The sequence below is a fragment of the Manis javanica genome, chromosome 11, assembly GCF_040802235.1.
Source record: "Manis javanica isolate MJ-LG chromosome 11, MJ_LKY, whole genome shotgun sequence".
Taxonomy (NCBI): Eukaryota; Metazoa; Chordata; class Mammalia; order Pholidota; family Manidae; genus Manis; species Manis javanica.
In genome coordinates this window covers 89,133,156-89,153,253 of record NC_133166.1, presented here as the reverse complement: position 1 = coordinate 89,153,253, position 20,098 = coordinate 89,133,156, and the positions used below count along the sequence as shown (strand labels likewise).

Sequence of the window (20,098 nt, the reverse complement as noted above, 5' to 3'; positions counted from 1 at the left end):
TTTTGGCCTGGCTTTTTTCTCTCAGCATAATTATTTTGAGATTCCTCCATGCTGTTACACTTCTCATTGTTTATTCCCTTTTATTGCTGAGTAGTACTCCATTGTATGGATATACCATCTTATCCTTTCACCTATTCATAGATATTTGGTTTGTTTCTAGTTTGGGGCTATTATGAATAAAGCTGCTATGCAATTTGTGTATATATCTTTGTATGAAAATATGCTTGCATCTGTTTTGAGTAAATACCTAGGAATGTAATGGCTAGATCATATGATAGGTGAAGGTTTAACTTTTTAAGAAATTGCCAACTGTTTTTTTCCCAATGTGATTATATCATTTTACATTCCACTAGCAGCACATGAGATATCACAATTCTTATTCCTCCAAAATTTACTATGTCTATCTTTTTTAATTTTAGTCATTTTAATAGGTGTGTTATCTCATTGTGATTTTAATTTTCATTTCCCTACTGATTAATGATACTGAGCATCTATTCACATGCTTATTTGCCACCCACACATCTTTGTCTATTCAGATCTCTTGCCCATTTTTAAGTTGGGTTGTTTTATTATTGAGCATTGGAGTTCTTTATATATTCTGGATACAAGTCTTCCATCAGATATATTCTGTAAATATTTTCTTCTGTTGCTTTTCTTTTCACTTTCTTAATATCTTTTTAAGAGCAGAAGTTTTTAATTTTAATGAAATGCTTTTAGTGTCACTTCTAAAAAATTTTTGTATAATGTGAAGTTATCAGGACTTTCATATATTCTTCTTTAAAAGTGTGTAGTTTAAGGTTTTCATTTAGTTCTATGGTTACTAAAGTTAATTTTTGATATATGCTGTGAAGGATGTACAGAAATTTTATTTTTGGAAGCCATTTCTCTAATATAATTTGTTGAAAAGGCTATCCTTCTTCCACTGAACTAACTAACTTTGTATCTTTACTGAAAATTAATTGTCCATATATTTATTGGTCTATTTTTGGACTCTCTATTCTGATCCATTATCTATTTGCCTACCCTGATAGTAATACCACACTGTTTTGATTACTGTAGCTTTAATAGTAAGCCTGATAACAGGTAGGATAAATTTTTCAATTTAGTTGTTCTTAGATTTTTTGCTTATTCTTGGTCCTTTGTGTTCCCCCCCCCATTTTAAATATTTGCTTACCAATTGTTTAATAAAGAAAAAAAGGCCTGTTGAGATTTTTAGTTGAGTTGTGTTGGATTCATAGATTAATATAGGAAGAAATAATATCTAAAAAATTTTGGGTGTTCTAATACATTACTATGGTGTATTTCTCACATATTTGTCTTAACTTATCTCAGCAATGTTTTGTAGTTTTCAATATAGAGCTCTTGCACATCTTTTGCCAGATTTATCCCTAAATATTTCACATTTTGATTATAACTAGAATTATTTTTTAAGTGTTGATTTCCAACGTTCTTGACAGTATATAGAAATACAATTGATTTTTATATATTAATCTTGTATTCTGCAACATTGCTAATAAATTCTTATTCTAGTAGCTATTCTAGAAAGTCATTGGCTCTTCTACACAGGTCATCCTGTCACTGGCAAAAAAACTCCACCAATTTTATTTTTTTCTTTCTAATCTGACTGTCTTTTCTTTCCTTTTTTTACCTTTTTGCATTGGCATAATCTACAGCACAATGCTGAATAGAAGTGGTAAGAGTGAATATCCTTTTTTGTCCCAATATAGAAAACATTAAGTGTTTCACCATTAAGTAAGATATTAGTTTTAGATTTTTCATAAACACCTCTTATTAGGATGAGGAAGCTCTTTCTGTTATTGATTTCTATTCTACTGTGGTCAGAAAACAAACTTTTTATGATTTAAATTCTTTTAAGTTTATTGAGACTTATATTAGGACACAGAAGATAGCACTAGTGTTTTTGGTGTAACTGTTGTGTACATATCATTTAATAAATATATTTTTAGGTGTATCTACTACAGTTTGGATGAAGCTATGTAGTAGCCCTGACATCTGAATCCGGCCCCTACTTCCAATCTCAGTCATGTGGTGAGACCAAGGTAGCATGTCAATAAGAAAAAATAGGAGTAGTATAGAATAAGAAGGGAAAGGTGGGAAGATATTGCAATATTACAACTAGATATTTTATTACTACAAGATATTACAAACTAGTGTATTTTATCAGCTCAATAGATTGTATTGATCATTAAACAGACAAAACCAATTAACCAAACAAATGGAACAAGTACTAACCTGAGCAGCTCCTAAAGGGGGAACACGTAAACGCTTCATAGCTTTTTGTCTGTCACCATCTTCAAGTTCATTGGTCACTACAGCCTAAAAAGACACATTATTAAATTCTGACACAGGTTATACTAAACTTGAGTAATGCATAAATAATTTTGAACCATTTATATATATGGTATTCTGATAAGTTCTTGGTGAATGTATACTGTTAAAGCAAAAGAAAAAAATGAGTAAGAATATATTCAAAGCCTGCAACTAATTAACTACAAAAAGGAGAACAGAAATGAGAAATTATTTCATTAAAAATAATACATGTTATTACAAATATGTGCTATTATGAGATTACTGTACCTCAGTTTCAGAGATGAGCTGGTTGATTTTCTTACATGTATAAAATGGGGCCACTTCTACATGAGCTACTCGCCAATCTGCTCCACGAGATGTTTCCAGGATCTTGTCATGTTTTTTCAGGATTTTTCGAAACCCTGTAAAATTCAGATTCTACAGAAAGAAACAGAAACACTACTGTAATTTCCATTAAAAAAACTTGAAAAATAGTAAGCATTTTGTATTGACAGAGCTGATTCAAGATCGTGTACAGAAGGAAAAGGCAATGCTGTCATAAGAGCATTTACTACTAAAAGGATAAGACTCTTCTTATTTCATTTATTTATTTCTAGGTAGTATGCTATCGGTAAAAGAAACCCTGAACTATGAACCCTAGTATTTCAATTACAAGTACATTAAAGTCCTACTAAACTCAAACATTTTTATTTCCATTTTCATATATACAATTGTTTTCAAAATAACTTACGTATGTAATTTTGCTTCTTTGATCAAGTGAGTATTTTCAGGAAATATTTGGATTTATAATATACTAAATCTATTAGTTCTCTGCTTTTTGAAGGACTGGTGTAATTATACATTTCCCCCTTCTGTGCAAGAAAGCATGTATCAGCATGGAAAATGAAAGATCATCTATTTCTCTTAACTTTCATTTTGCTTCTATTCATCCTCAGTTTGGAGAGAAGAGTACAAAAAAGAGTCAGTAGAAAAGGTTAGTTATAGGGTTTTGCTGATAATGGGTAGGATCTCACATTTTTCCTCCATTTCTACTATACCAAAGTACTACTTTTCTACAGTCTCAAATTCTGTTTTCTTTGACCAATATGCAAAAAAGCAGGAAACTGGATTTGTCTGGTTCTTTAAACCAGAGGTCTCCCACATTTGCTTATCACATAACTCCTGATCAGTTAAAAAAAACAGAGCACTCTCTAAATTAGGCTTTGCTTACTTGCTGGTTTGTTTACAATTTTTTTTCTCATACTTTAATGTTACTTTAATCATACTTTAATCTTAAACTCTCCTTTGAATGCATATACCATGACTTGAGGCTGCTTTCAATCATTTTTCCTTTTTCTTACTCTCAAAATAAATGTATTCTTACAGAATAAATAGCCTCAAAGAAAAGAGGATAGATAAAAACCCTTATAAATTAACAACTGTTTTTGTTTTCCCAAGGGGGCTTTTTATAACTACCCAAAACAAAAGCTTCCAGGAAAGCTAATAAAATAAAATGTAACAGTGGTATTTCCCTGTAAAATAGAAGCAAGCATAATCAATGAAATATGTTAGTTTTATAACATTGTAAGAAGAAAGAAATATTTTTGTTTATTTTCAAAAATAAATTATAAAGCTATGTACAAATTTCAAAGGAAAGGAATTTCCCATTATATGTATCTTATAAAATTACTTTTCTATTCTTCTAAAACTGCTTTCTAATTGTGTTCTTCTTTGAATGATAAAAGTAAGTCACCAAAGAAAAAAGTAGGATTATGAAAGGGAAAGGTGGAAACAAGCACATGCATTAACAACTTAGATTCTTGCAGATATAAGACTATAATTACTTTTTATTTTAAAATTCTAATATTTACACCTGGTAATATGTTTGTTGTATACCCTTTATAGTTTCTTTAAGATGTATGATCCTGTGATGATCCTAACCACTGCTTAGAATAATCACAAGAACAAAATGGAAAAGAATAGTGCCAAAAAAAAAAAAGAATAGTGCCTAAGGTCTCTCTAAATTTAGAGGCAGGCGATGCTTTTGCCTATTTAAATGTTTATTATCAAACAAATAATGTTTTTCAATAACTTCTTTATAGATTTAACTATGTAAACAATATTATGAAGAATTAGATAAGAGTACATGCTCTGTATTTCCGTACTTTAGCATACATGGTAGTTCAACTTTTCAGATTGGGTTTTAAAAATATTGAGTGATATATTTGATATATATGTAACAGCCTAGATATGTGGATTCTATACTTATTTACCATAACCTAAATTCTTTTCTTTCATAATTTTTTTTAAAATACAGGTATATTGCAGCTACAGATAACATAATTGGAAGGATTCTTAGTGGCAAGCTGAAAAGGCGGTATCTTTTATGTTATTAGTATTAGTTGCAGGAAAGTAAACTATCCAATTGCTTTTGTATAGAAATGTTGCTATAGGTTTGCAGGAATATAAAAGCTCTTATATAGCCAGCGGTAGTTCAGCAGACATAACATTCTTTCTTATTTCTACTCACCACTACCAGATGCCTCTAAAAATAGGAGGCAAATATCAGTCCTTGAGTAAAGGGCTCCTCCTGAATACTGTATGAAAGGTTTTAGAAATCTGATATTAAAAAATAGAGGTCTTGTTAACACTATTTTACCACTTTTGATACATGGTTTTTAGCCAATATGAACATCTGAAATCCCAATAAGAACTTGAAGAGTAATGACATGCTAAGGATTTCCCTTTTTTGGTTTGGCCTACTAGTATACTTCAATGTAATTCCAAAATTCTCAATTATTTAAAGGCTCCATTCTCCGGGGTAAGAATCTAAGTACCTGATAGTTCTGCAGCAGGATAAGACTGAGGTAGAACTCGCTGAAGGCCAGTTTAAGGTCTCTAATATTCCTATGTTGGACACGTTCCTCATGGGACAGGTGGAAGACCGGCTTTCTGCGTTGTCGCAGAGTAGTAACACCAGTGCTTTCTTTCTGCACATCCAGTGATGACTGAAGCTCATTCTGAAGTGTAGCAAACCTCCGCTGAGCCTCTGCAAGCTTTTCTATAAGAAATAAAACAGTACTGTCAAATAAAGATAAAAAAGCTGGTAAAGTTCTCAATGACTTCTGAATTTTTACTAATTATTCTAGTTTGTTTCCCTAAATGTTTTAGGAAAAAAGTTACATGTAATTTAAAACAGGATAGGAAAAAAATGTTATAATGTAATAACCTCTTTTCATTCTATCCCCTCATTCCCTCCCTGTAAAACCTCAAATGCACCCCTTCTTTTCACAGCTGAAATACAGAATTTAAAAAGCCACTAAGAGTGAGAATGCAAAAAGGCACAGCTGCATTATAATTTGGGAGTCAGTTTGCCAGTTCTCAAAAGATTAAACATACAACTACGTTAAGATCTAGTAATTGCACTACTAGGTATATACTCAAGAGAACTGAAACACATGTTCACACAAAAACTTATGCACATATACAAACTTGTACTCATAATAATAAAAAAGTGGAAACAACCCACATGTCCATTAACTAATGAATGGATAAGTAAAATATGGTATATATCTATAATGGAATATTATTCAGCCATGAAAAAATTGAAGTACTTATTCATGATTCAACATGGATGAATCTTGACAACATCACAGTAAGTGAAAGAAACCAGACACAAAATGCCACATACTGAATGATTCTATTTATACGAAATGTCCAGAGCAGGCAAATCCATAGAGATAGAGAGTATACTAGTGGTTCCTAGGGCCTGAGGGGAAGGAGGGCCAGGGAGTGACTACTAAAGGGTACAAGGTCTTTATGGTGTGATGAAATGTTCTTGAATTAGATAATGGTGACAATTGTATACCTTATGAATACTCATGCTTCGAATCTCTCCCCTCAGGAATAGCTCACCTAGGATAATCTCCCTTTCTTAAAGACAACTAATTTGGAGCCTTAATTACATCTGTGAAATCCTTTCACAGTAGAACCTAGATTAGTGTTTGACTGAATAACTGGGAGAGGGTATGTGTAAACCAGGGGGAAGGGATCTTGGGAGACCATTTTAGAATTATACCTACCATATCTTTCTGAACTGATGCAAATTTCTGGAGACTCCAAATGCCATTTGGTGCAGCAGTTATAATAGAGATTTATAATGTTCAGGTGATAGATGGAATAATAGCCCAGGTTTAACTCAGAGTGGACCCCGTTGGTCCATACACTCACACTAAGATTACTTTCCTGTCCTAGAATATGTAATTAGAGTAGAAATACCAGGCCACTGGCAGAATCTCCACTTTGACTTTGACCCAGGGGTAAGGGCCATTATGGTAGTAAGGGCTAGCGGAAGTTCCTGAAGCTTCTATCAAGACAGTAGCCTAGAAGCAAAACACATCCCTAGAGGAACTTCAGGGGTTAGTGCAACCACCAGAGACTTGAAAGATTCAGGGAAGGTGGTATTTATCACATCCCCATTTAATTTGTCTGTTTAGTGTGTACAGAAGTTGATTAGATCCTGAAAATATGACTGGATTACTATAAATTTAATCAAATGATCACTCGAATGGCAGCTGCTGTTCTAGATGTGGTATCATCACTGGAACATCATCAACACAACGTTTAGCACCTGGTATGCAGCTACGTACCTAATAACGCAGTTAATTACCTGGCAACAGACACCAGCATAGTCTCTGATCCCCGGATATGGTACCATTCCCCACTTGGAACAGGGGTCAGCCACTTAGCAGCTGAATGAGATTGAGTGAGTGCACTGGATGCCTTCTACCATGTGGAGAGCAGAGATTTATCCTATCTGGAACAAATGCATTCTTGATATGGAAGTATCTTTCCTAGTCATAATGCTTCTGGCTAGTACAAATATCAACTGGAATGCCTTATCCATTTTCATGGATTCCACACAGCTTTGTTTCTGATAAGAAATTCAATTCACAACAAAGATAGTAAAGCAATGGACATATCCATGGAATAAAAATGGTCCTACCACATACCCAGAAATAGCAGGCCTTATAGAAAGCTTTACTGAATGAGTTGGGAGACAAAACTCTGAAAGGATAGCATTCTGTCTTACAGGGTGCAGTATTGAGACCATACATAGTGCTGTCCCACCCACAGCCAAAATACATAGTTAGGAATCAAGGAATGGAAATGGAAGTGGTTCCTCTAACTACCATACCTAATAATCCACTCACATAATTTTTGTTTCCCGATCTGCAACCTGAGCTCTGCCTATTGGTTAGTTCTCAAGGGGAAATGCTTCTTTCAGAGGAATACAATTATTGTTCCACTGAACTGAAAGATGAGACTGCCACCTGACTATTTTGGGCTCATCATACTACTAAACCAGTTGGCAAAGAAGGTGTTAACTGATCAAAGTGACTGATCCTGACTACCAAGGGGAAAGTAAGTGAATACACAATAGGAGCAATGAGGATTGTGTCTGCAACCCAGGAGGTCTCTGGAGCACATCCTAATACTTCCATGACCAATAATAAAAATTAATGAAAAACTCTAGCCACCAAAAAAGAATTGCTGAGGATTCAGACCCTTCAGCAATTAAAGTTACTGGGTCTAACTTTAGGTTAGACCTATGCTAAAATACTGGGTCATCTTACACAGTAATGAACCCTAGCTAGCTGGGGTTCTGGCTGAGAACAAAGGAAATGTGGAATGGGTAATAAGAAAAGCAAATCATAGATATCAATGGACTCTTGAGTTTCTTGCTCCTTTACATAGCTTATATTTTCCTATTTCTGTGTTGCACTCTGGGCAACTACTTCAGCTCCATCTTCAAGTTTATAAATTCTTAAGCTCTACCTAATTCACAGTTTAATTAAGATATTAAATTCAGTTATATTTTCATTTTGAAAAGTTCTAACTGGTTATTTAAAAAAGTCAATTTTGATAGTTTCACATTCTTTGCTCATTTTTTTTGATACTCTCTTTAATTTCTTTAACCATATTAAGCATGCTTTTTTTTGCATCTTATAATTTTGGGTAATTTATGCAGCATTTTAGTGTTCTGTAATGACAAGTTTTTAGGATTTCTTCAGTCTTCCATATTGTAAGAAATAGAACTATTCACCTGTTTTCAAATCTCATACTGAAGTCTAAGGAAAAAGGTACCTTTATGTAAGTTAAGCATTTCTATTGCAAATGTGTTCACTTTATTATTCTCATCATCAAACACTGTATTGAAATTCTTGGTTCTTTCTTGGTTTGTAGTGCATTTAATGTCTCACTAATTTTTTTCATGATGCTCTTAGGCCTAAAGATATATACTTAACACTTCTGTTTATTAAGTAGTTAGGTTTAAACAACTTAAGTATTTATGTTCTAACTATTTAACAGCCATATGAAAAAATATACTATATGCAAATATAAACACACATATAATTAAAGAATGTAAGGATTTCTCAAAGGTGAACTATAAATTACTCTGCTGCTGAAAAACCTCAGATAATGAGTAAGATGCAAACATCAGAATATCATAAGTAATATGATCGACTTTTATTGTTAAAGGATTAATAAATTTGCTATTGTTTAGCTTCCTTAGCCAGTTATCAATATGTAAATTTTGTAATTATTTACATCTTTCATTACATGAATATAAAAAATATAAGATGCCTAAAAAATGATGAGAGAGGACCTGTTACTTCTTATGAGACACAGTAAGAGACAAATGCCTCTCCATCTGGCAAACTCCCTACTCACTTTACAAGATTATTCTCAAATATCACTTTCTATGTAAAGCATTTCTTGCATAAAAACCCTTAGTCACAGTTTAAAGCTCCCTCCTTAGGGGTCTCATGGGACCTCTTACATGCACACACAGCACACTGCATATAATTCTTTGTTTATATGTTTATTTCATTGACTAACTATGAGATCTCTAAGGGCAGTAGTTTTATAATCTCCATTTTTTATGAACAATTTATTTTTTAATAGCTTTTTCAGGTATATTTTACATACCACAGAACTCATCCACTGTAAGCATAGTGTGCTGATTTTTAGTAAATTTGTAGAATTTCCAATTTCAAAACGTTTCCATCATACCATACATTTCTGCCTTGGCCATTTGTTGTTAATCTTCATGCTATTCTAGCCCCAGGAAACCACTGATTTGCTTTCTGTCTCTATAGGTTTGCCTTTTCTGGACACTTTATATAAGTGAATCATACAATACGATAGACATCTAGTTTGTTCTTAGTTTTTTTTTTACTATACAAATGATGCTGCTATTAGCATTCACATACAAGTTTTTGTGTGGGCCATTATCTTCACTTTGGTATCATAAGAGCTTGAATATAGTATAGTAGGCTCAATTCATGTTTGTTGAATGAATGAATGAATGATGTAGAAAATCCAAGTTCCTATATAAAAAGAGAAGAAAGGCAAGATTATATAGAAGAGAATATGGAGGAATTGCTGGGTGGAAGTAGGAGAGTACAGAACACATGTAACTTAAAAAAAATCATAGTCAATATTAGCTTTCTTCAGAATAGCAAAGCTATATTGTTTTGCAATTAAAGAATAATTCTTGATAACATGAAGTTAGTGTCTTAGAATACTTTTATTGTTTATTTACTTGTCTTGCAATGTTACCATCTTGCTGATACAATTTATGGATCTCAGTGTTACTTGAAATAGACAATCGTTTGTAAGAATGATGATCCATCTTAGATTATTCAGGGTAGTTAATCTTACTGCATGCAATTTTTGTACTGCTCTTATCTGGAATTCTTATTACCTGAAATTGATACACCTTAAATACTGAAGTCTAAAATTTCCATGTGTGAATAAAAACATCCCATTCTTCTGTTTTCTGATTGACAGCTCACTCTTTATTTTCTTATAACTCCACTCTCAGCAGATTATTTTTTATCCTCCTCAACTGCAAACATGTTCGGTACTTTATTGCACTATACACCTGGATAGGTACTTCCCTTGCCCTGGAATGCTAACACTCCAACTTCCCCCACCGCTATCCTTAAACTCCCTCTTCCAAGAGAGTTTGGCAAATGCCTATGCATTTTCAAAGACTGAATTTAAATGTTACTTTTTCAGGAAGCTTTTCCTCAGTCCCTCTTTTCCTGTAAGTAAAATCAATGCTTCTTCATGCCAGTTTCCACAGTACTTCGCAAAACTTTTAAAATATCAAGTGTCATACTACATATAAACTTAATAGATATAATTGATAAATAAATACACTAGATATACTCTGATATTTCCTATTCTACTACATTTTATTCATATTTTTAAAAAATGCCTGTGATGACCCCAGGTATTTTAATTTCTGACCCATTTATTGGATTGCAACCTTCAGTTCAAAAGAATACGAATTTAGATGCCAATTTGCTTTTTTGTGCAGATGCCATCCTGAAACCATTATCCGATGACCATGGGCATTTCCCATCCTTTCAGTCTTAGAAAGAAAGAAAAATAAGATAGGAAGGAAGGAAGAGAAAGAAAAGAAGTTGGTTTTACATGGCTTGTTTTTAATAGAAACCTATTGATCATTTTTTTAAAACAAAATGAAGAAAGCTAAATTTATTGTGGATAACAAAACTGTAATTTTAATTTTCATCCGATGTGCTAACAAAATGGCTGTTTTATTCACACTTCCCCTACTTCTCCCACCCCTCCACCCATCCTTTAATAGCTCTTAATTAACTGATTCTGTCATAATGAACTCAAAAGAATCATGATATAGGAAAAAATGAAAAGACAATGGTAATTTTAAGCAGTATTATAGAATTGCAATCAATCTACTTATATATATATTTAACCCATATTTTGACACACATGTAAGCAAAGAGCAACCAACCATGAAGTCATAGTTTAGATATGTGGCTACTAGATATATATAATCGCTTGTACCATGAACATTTAGTATTTCAGTGAGATTCTTATGTTTCACTGTACACAGTGGTATAATATACAGTGTCTCAAATTCAATAAGAATCAAGAAAACCATATAGCAAGATGCTGTATAATAGGATTATAGTTACAATTAACTGGTAATAGGAATAGTTCTCAGTAACTATTATCCGCTGGTCTTGCATTCATATGAAGCCTGAAAATATTTTACAGCCAAGAAATTAACCTGTTTCTGTCAACATAATATTCTTACTTATAAATAAATAACACTACTGCAATTTGCTTTCCTCCTTCCTTTATCCTTTCCCTGCTTCCCTCCCTTTTTGGTAAAGAAAGAAAAAGCACGTAACTGCTGCGAGTTCCTAACATAACTGAAGTAAAAAAACTAGGACAGGCTAGAGGAAACAAAATTGTTTAGAAACAAAGGAAAAAGCACTTAGCTTTTAAAGCAGTCTAACCATTAAAAAGGGCTTGCTTGTTTTTAACTGTGCAATATTAAAAGCAATGATACATATTCTAAGATTTTTTTTTCTTACAGAGGTACATAAAAATACTGTTTAGAAGCTAAGTATTTTGAATGGAGAGAGAAAGAAAACTGGTTCAAGAAAAGAGAAAGATGTTGTGACATGGTTAGTATTACCAATGGAAAAGGACATTACTGGTTGTCACAAAAAAGGTTTCTAACACCACAGCCTTCAGGATTGATACCATTTTAGTACACAAGAGAGCTGGGAGACTTCTAGGTCAGTGATTAGCAGTGTTATCACCAAAAAGAACCCCTCTCTTTAAAAGATTTCCCTCCCTTTCCATGGCCTTCAAATAGTAAGAGATTTCTACCTATAAATTTATATAAATGCCCATATCTTATTAATCAAAAAAATGTAATAAAAAATAAAGAGTAATAAAATAACTCGTATCAGGTTTTCCAAAATGTTGAAAATAGCTCTGACTCCTCACATGCGGAACTGTGGAGGGCTGGGGATCAATTTGTTCATTTTACAAGTACATGGAAGCCTAGGAATGTTAACTGGTAAACTTATAAAAAAAGAATAAGGCTCAAAATCCAAAATGTAATTGGTAGGTAATAGAACTGGCATGACAGTAAATATCTACATTTTGGTCATATTCATTCTGTGTTTTGTTTGTTTGGCTTTTATAACTTTTTGTTTTGGGTATTTAGATTTCAGTCACGACTATACAGCACTTCACAAATGAACATTTCCAGCTACCCATTAAATAATTTGTGAGATATAAGACGGTGGAGGTAGGTTTATAAGCTGAACTCACCCTGTATTATTTATAGTTTTTCATGTGCCCTAGTGTCTGAGGATTATAGTCTACACGACAATTTGCCATAGAGGAGGAGGCTAAATAAGGAGAAAAATGATACTGTTTAGGATAAATGCCAAATTCTATTTCTGTCAATCATGTCTTCATATTACCCATCACTTCCTGACCTGGCAAAAAGTCAGTCTGAAGACTATCAATTTGTACCTACTCTGTGATGACAAAAGACACGCCTAAATGGCCCTGCCAATACACATGGAAAAAGGAAGTCATCAAGTCAGAGCCTCCAGATTTTTAATAGTACAAAGTCTAAAATTATTTTTGAAAAAAGTGACCAAGATACCATTTTTCAAACTGAGGGTTATAACCCAATATGGGGTCATGAAAACAATTTAGTGGATGATAAATCAGCATTTAAAAAATGAAATAGAAATAATTAATTACAGAAAACAATATATTATAAGTGGTAAGGATAAGTATTATTTCATGAAAAATTTATTTAAGTATACTGCATATACACACATACACAGACATGTACAAACATAACACACGTCTGGGTGGCTAGTCTGCACGTTCACACGAGCTGATAAGTCAGAGAGTTTTGCTGCTGCTGCTGTTGTAACCCATTCTTTATGGTCTAAATGACCCACTTAGAATTAAGCTTGGAGATCCTTTCAAAAAAGTCATAGTAGATGAAAAGTGCTAATAAACTTGACTATATATGTTTCATTTATAGCCTTAGATCATATCCAATAGTCTTTTCTCAGTCTAAGCACTCTTTCCACTGCAAATGTCTTCCTCTTTGAGTCTCCTCTTCCTCACTCCACATTACATGGTGGCCGTCCGTTCTTGGTCTACACTGCTGGGTCCTCTCTATCCTCTTACCTGCTCTTGTGGAAATCATCTTTGTTCTTGAACACTATAATTCCTTCTGTACATTTTTCCCTTGCTGAAAATCTATCCATTTGCATGGTTTCAAATAATATTTCTTTTTTCTGCTCTGCCTTTTAGGTGTTATAACATAGTGAAAAGGACATGCATGTATGCTGTGCCCTCTCTTGGCTCTGTGACTTTGCACAAACTATTCCCTCCCCTCTGCCTAGGAAAAAGTCCAGCCATAAATGAAAGGGGAGGAGGACAACACAGAGCTAAGACATTTGCTTCTTTTTTTGATTATTTATTTTTTGTTTGAAGGGAGTGCTTTGCAAAAAGAGACTAAACCAGCAAAAAGGGAAGTTAACAATGCATTTATTAATTCCTAGAGAAAACAGTGACTGGAACAAAGTCCTGAAGAGTTGAAATTCTGTCAGTAGTTTTAGAGATCTACCATGGACTCAAGAGGGATAGCTTTTCTACAAAGATTGGAAGAAAATAAATAAGGGTAAGAATGTCTATATGTATTTGGGGGTGGGGGTGGATGGTGGTATAGATTTGCATATTATACAGCAACAGGACTTGAGGGCTCTTATTATTATTTGTAAAGTAGGAGGTACAATGAACATGATGGGGAATGGCTCAAGAGAATGGTGTAGGTTTACCAAAGCACACTGGAGTGTGGAAAAGGGCACTGATGAGGACCAACAGGCAGCCCTATCAAAGTACTGCTTCACAATGAGGTCCCCAAACCCTTGCAACTGCAAGAAAACCTAAGCAATGACATACAAGGCTTAAAAATTGAGGTACCAGATGTGTTCCTAACTTAGCGAAGGGAAGTATCCCTTAAGTGCAGTACAGGAAGGAAAACAAGCTTCCATTCTAAAGTGATGATCAGCAGTTCAAACAATGACACAGCAGAGTTTCTCCTTCCTTAGCAGCAGCAATGGTCTCTTGTACATTATACCAAAACACTACTCACCTGAATAAAATGTGTTGATTTTCGCAAGTTCCTTTTCACAGGTTTGGAAAAATTTTTCTTCAAACTTGGCAAAGTATCTTTTTACTGTGTCTTCATCTGTAACTGAAAGCAAGGAAAACAGTATTTAAATTTAATGCCCAAAGGCCAATCAGGAAAACTAGGTAAATAAAATTTAAAGTTACTACTTTTTAGTCTTCCAATGACAATAATATATGTATTTCTCTGAGAAAAAAGTGAATTGTGAAGGATATTAATGACTAATCAAAGGCATCTTCACAGGAACACATGATTTTATTTTGAGAGGGCATCTCTCATATTTATTGATCAAATGGTTGTTAACAACAATAAAATTCTGTATAGGGGGGTCAATGCTCAGTGCACAATCATTAATCCATCTCAAGCCTAATTCTCGTCAGTCTCCAATCTTCTGAAGCATAACGAACAAGTTCTTGCATGGTGAACGAATTCTTACATAGTGAATAAGTTCTTACATGGTGAACAGTACAAGGGCATTCATCACAGAAACTTTCGGTTTTGATCACGCATTATGAACTATAAACAATCAGGTCAAATATGAATATTCGTTTGATTTTTATACTTGATTTATATGTGGATCCCACATTTCTCCCTTTATTATTATTATTATTATTTTTATTTTTAATAAACTGCTGAAGTGGTAGGTAGATGCAAGATAAAGGTAGAAAACATAGTTTAGTGTTGTAAGAGAGCAATTGTAGATGATCAGATGATCAGGTGTGTGCCTGTAGACTATGTGCTAATCCGAGCTAGACAAGGGCAATCAAACAACCATGGATGCAGAAGCTTTCTCTCAACACAGGGGGGGGTGAGGTTCTAAGCTTCACCACTGTTGTCCCCCAATTTCTCACCTGATGGCCCCCCTGCGACTGTGCCTGTCTTAGGTTGTTCCTCCCTTGAGGAATCTTACCCGTCTCTGGCTAACCAGTCATCTTCCGGGGCCATACAGGGAAATGTAAAGTTGGTAAGTGAGAGAGAAGCCATATTGTTTGCAAAGGTTAGCTTTTTACTTCTTTGCAGATTTATGCCCTGTGGCTTCTATGCCCAGCACTTGTCTCGAGGTATCTTTACCACCTGGAGGAATTATGATACTCAGTAAATTCGATATGAGGCACGAATTCTATTTAAGGGTTGTAATTAGGAAGGAAGAAGAAAAGCTATAGATGTAGCATATGGAAGGAAACATTGGAGGATTGATTATTTCTTTGACATATCTTCTTGTAGAGTACCTTAAGTATGTATAGGTTTTAAACTACTAACTAACTTGCGCACACATATTAACATAATAGGAATACGGTGACATAAACAAAGCAAATCTATAATTACCAGCCATCTCCAGTGAAGCCAAGAAAACCATTTAGGCACCCTAGGCATTTGTGAAAATTTGTCTATGATATGATGGATATTGTCCAACTGTACCTGAACAGTCTGAGAGAAATCAGACAAATTAAAGCAGCCCATTTCTGGGATCTGTTCACATCCCATATGTTCTTTTAACCGTAGATAGTCTGTAGTCATAAGATTTTGGAGTGCTACACCTTGCACCCCTCCCAACTCCTAGTTGAGTTCCAACAGTACAGATCCGGTCAAATTCGTTGTCTCACTGTATGCACATGCCAGCCTAGACATCTCCCTCCTCATTCCTATGGCAAGTCCAGGAGACGGTGGGCTGGATGCAGCCACAACCGCAGCATCGTCCGGATCCCTTTAGAGGCTTTTTGATGATCATCCCCCGGCACGAGTCCTCCAGAGAGTGCTGATGCCGGAAGCTCCTCCTCATATCTTAGTTCATTTTCTGGGTAGCCAAGCTAGGCCTTGATCTTCTGTATAGAAACAAACAGACCCTTTGCCCACACTTTGACATGCCCTCTATACCACTGTGTAGAACTCATTGGAGGTCAGCACACAGGAATTGCTTTTTTATTTTTTATTTTTATTAAGAGAAAGGAATATTATCAGAAAAGAATACCTCCATAGCTGATCATCTGACACCCTTTAAGTGATCAACATTAAGGATATTTAAAGCATGCGTTAATCTTTGATTTACCAATTGTTTTATCCTATCAAGGAGTAATCCCCCTTTTCTTTCTTTCTTTCTTTCTTTTTTTTAAATCTTTAATCTACACTTACTTGAAGAATACTATGTTTACTATGCTCTCCCCTATATCAGGTCCCCCCTAAAAACCACCTTACGGTCACTGTCCATCAGCATAGCAAAATGTAGAATCACTACTTGTCCTCTTTATGTTGTAGAGCCCTCCCTCCCCTTTCTCCCTCCCCCCCATGCATGCTAATCTTAATATCCCCCTTCTTCTTCCCCCCCCTTATCCCCCCCTGCCCACCCATCCTCCCCAGTTCCTTTCCCTTTGGTACCTGTTAGTCCATTTTTGGGTTCTGTAATTCCGCTGCTGTTTTAGGAACATATTATTTTTTAATTGAACATGCTCCTCTAAATCTCTACTATAATAAATTTGCAGTGGTGGGGAAAAGAAGTGTTCTAAAACTGCAGAATGGGAAGACACTACTGTAAACAGAGGAAATCAAGGAAGGTTCAAGGTTTTGAGGGCTGAAGCGAGTAGGATTCAGCAAGAGAAGTGATGAAATGTTTCAGAGAAAAAAATGCAACATAAAATGAAATGAATATATATTTCTGAAACAAATGAGTTGATTTTTATAACTATATTAAATTGCTATTAGTCACTTTAACTTTAGCTGCACTGGACCCAAAGAGATCTAGACTGGTCGTTATAAAAGAGATATTCCAAAACTTCAATTGCTGGGTAGCAACATAAATGAGGTAAGAAAGTGCTTGCGCAAGTTCGGTGATAAATGGCAACTGACACCTTCAGGATAAGGACTGGTATGGATTCTGGCAAACTGGAGAGCACATGTAGATCTAGTTAGTTGCAACCAAGTGGTGATATGGAGCTCAGGTTGTCAAATCTTCCAGGTTTTCAGGAGAAGCCATAAATTTAGATATTTTAAAAACACAGTGTGGACCAATCAACGTACTTCTCTGCAGGCTGGATCCACTTTGTGAGTTCTGCCAGAGAGTGTGATTTACTGAATCCCATAGGCACAGATATAGGTAGCTTCAGAAACCCTGAAGCCTAAGAGATGTCTCTTGCACAAATGATGTCTGACTAGATTCCAGATGCTAATCATAATACCGAACTATCTTATTTCTGGATCTCTAGGGTTCCCTAAGCTTAAAATGCCTGGAAGAAGTATAGGTTCTTTTATGTTCCCCAGATGCTTCAAATCTTACTGCAATCCCAGAAACCCTCATATAAACTATTCTGTCCAGGAATAAGAAAAACAGTATTTCACTGAAAAATATGCGACACACATACATACTAATTCATAGCACCACAGATATTTTAAAGAAAAACAAAAGCTTAAAATGAAATTCTAAAAAGCTTATCTATTCGTTTAATTTGAGTAATACAAATGTAAAAATAATTAGGACTAGACAAAACCTGAACTTTTATTTATATATAGTTACTTTTCTATTTCTTATGCTTTAGAACTGAACAGAGAATGCCAGATTCTATTGATTTTGTAGTGAAGAAGGGATGGCCACTTTTAAGCTTAGCAATTCAGGTACAATAAGGGCTACAGCTGCCCAAGGCCACTGAGAATTATTTTTTTTCAAAGCATAAAGCAGGTCAAAGCTTTTTAATAAACTGACCTTGAGTTAAAGACATAACAGATGCTGCTCTTGTAAAAGCATCTAGATATAGTAGATTTCAAATAAAAGTAATATCTTATTCTATGTAATTACCTTTTTTTCATTTTTATTTTATCTGTAACATATTTTTAGGAAAGAAAACCCAAAGGAAAAAATGGGCTTGGACATATTTACTTTGTTTCCCTACTAGCACAACTTTCATTAACATAAAGTGATAGAAATAAAGTTTGTTTAGCAAAGTGATTTAAACATACCTTCTATTTTTAAAATAGTTTTAATATACATTAACGTTTACACAGAGTTGACATACTGAGCAACATTAACTATTTAAAATATTACTAAGAAACTAGAAAAAAATCTAAATAAGCCTCTGAGAAACTAAAAGATATATATAAAACATTTTTATTAAAGCATGAACATTTTACCCATCAGTCAATGTCATGTGAATTCTTCATTTCTTCGATTTAGAGATTGTTTTATCTAAAACACTAGGAGTGTGTTATCTAATTTTCTATTTCCCATATAACTTAGTCACAAATCAGAACGGGATACAGTAAGGTTATAGCAACTCTAATAAGCAATAGTAAACACCGAGAAAAGGGGGAAAAAATTGCATGAGCTGTGTAAAATAAAATGAAGGAAAATGTTGTCCTTTCAGATTTCAAAACATACAGTAACCCACCACAATCAGAAGTATACTACTGGTAAAGGGATTGCAAAAACACAACAAAAAGAAAAGAGTCCAAAAATAGATGTGCATATACAGGTATCCCTTGTTTTTCAAAAGGTCATGTTAGGCCACTTTGTTTTTAACAAAAGACCTATGTTAGTACCTGTTTTTTGCTAATTGAAAGAAATCCGAAGAAGATTTTCACTTTTACAAATAAAGATGAAAAGCAAAAATCAAGTTCAGCACTTGTTTTATAGTGAGCCATCCTAGAGGAAACATGCACCCTGAGCAGTTAAGAATGGTCCACCTAAGCTCCTTCCTAGGGGGACTTACACTCAGCATCTCAACATCAAGCTTCCATAGCTTTGAACTGTGTCTGTAAGCATGGGTGTTTTCCCTTGATGTATTTTGTGCATCCATTAATAGGATGTGTCCTAAGGTATCAGAAAAGCCTGTAAGAGATTATTTTTGGACCTTGGAAGATCAATAATTTTTCCATATAAATTAATGGTAAATGCATCTTCACTTCATGACATTTCAGTTTATGAAAGGTTCCACTGGAGCATTCTACTTTTGGTGGAAACCTATACATATTTAGATTAAGGTAAAGGGGGCTTCAAATAAGTGAGAAAAGAATGGACAAATAAGGTTGAGTCAATTGTCCATTTAAATATATTACAAATGGACTTAAGGAAACAATATTATAAAACACTACAAAAATAAGTAACTCTTTATTGCAAAAGCCTTCCTAAAACACTACAAAACTAAGTAACTCTTCATTGCAAAAGCCTTTCTAAACACTAGAGAGAGGCAATAAAAGGAATGACTGACATTGTCACAAAATGAAAAATCTCCATTCCACAAGATACCATTAGCAAAGTTAAAAGATAAGCAACAGACACAAAAGCATATCTATCTGAAACATCTAAAATAGAGGATTCACATGCAAAATACATTTAAATAAATTCTTACAAATCAAAAAAATGGGTAAATTAAAGCAATTCATAGAAAAATACAGATGGCCCATGAACAAATGAAAGAATGCTCAACATCCCAAGTATCAGACAAATGCAACTTTAAAATAATGAAATATAATTTTTCAATCACCAGATTGGAAGCAATGCTGATATTATTTTGGTAATGGTGAAGGTAAATGAACATGCTCACTCCCTGTTGATAGGAATGTAAATGTGTAAAAAGCTTTTTAGGAAGACAACCAGGTAATAGCTATCAAAATTTTCAGTGTGTTCAATCCCACATATAGGAAATATATTCTAAAGATGTCTCTGCACAAATGTATATATATATTTCAAGGATGTTCATACACCATTATTCTTAATAGTAATTA

General features: G+C 34.2%; 1 protein-coding gene across 1 annotated transcript in view; it reads right to left on the bottom strand.

The window, feature by feature from the left end:
- The window catches only part of XPR1 (xenotropic and polytropic retrovirus receptor 1), a 232,685-nt gene that overhangs the window by 65,357 nt on the left and 147,230 nt on the right, over window positions 1-20,098 (bottom strand). The window contains exons 3-6 of the mRNA XM_037021098.2: window positions 14,354-14,455; window positions 5,148-5,371; window positions 2,599-2,748; window positions 2,254-2,337 (exon numbers count right to left, since the gene is read on the bottom strand). Of these exons, the coding sequence (XP_036876993.2) occupies window positions 2,254-2,337; window positions 2,599-2,748; window positions 5,148-5,371; window positions 14,354-14,455 (560 nt within the window). The remainder of the gene's footprint in view (window positions 1-2,253; window positions 2,338-2,598; window positions 2,749-5,147; window positions 5,372-14,353; window positions 14,456-20,098) is intronic.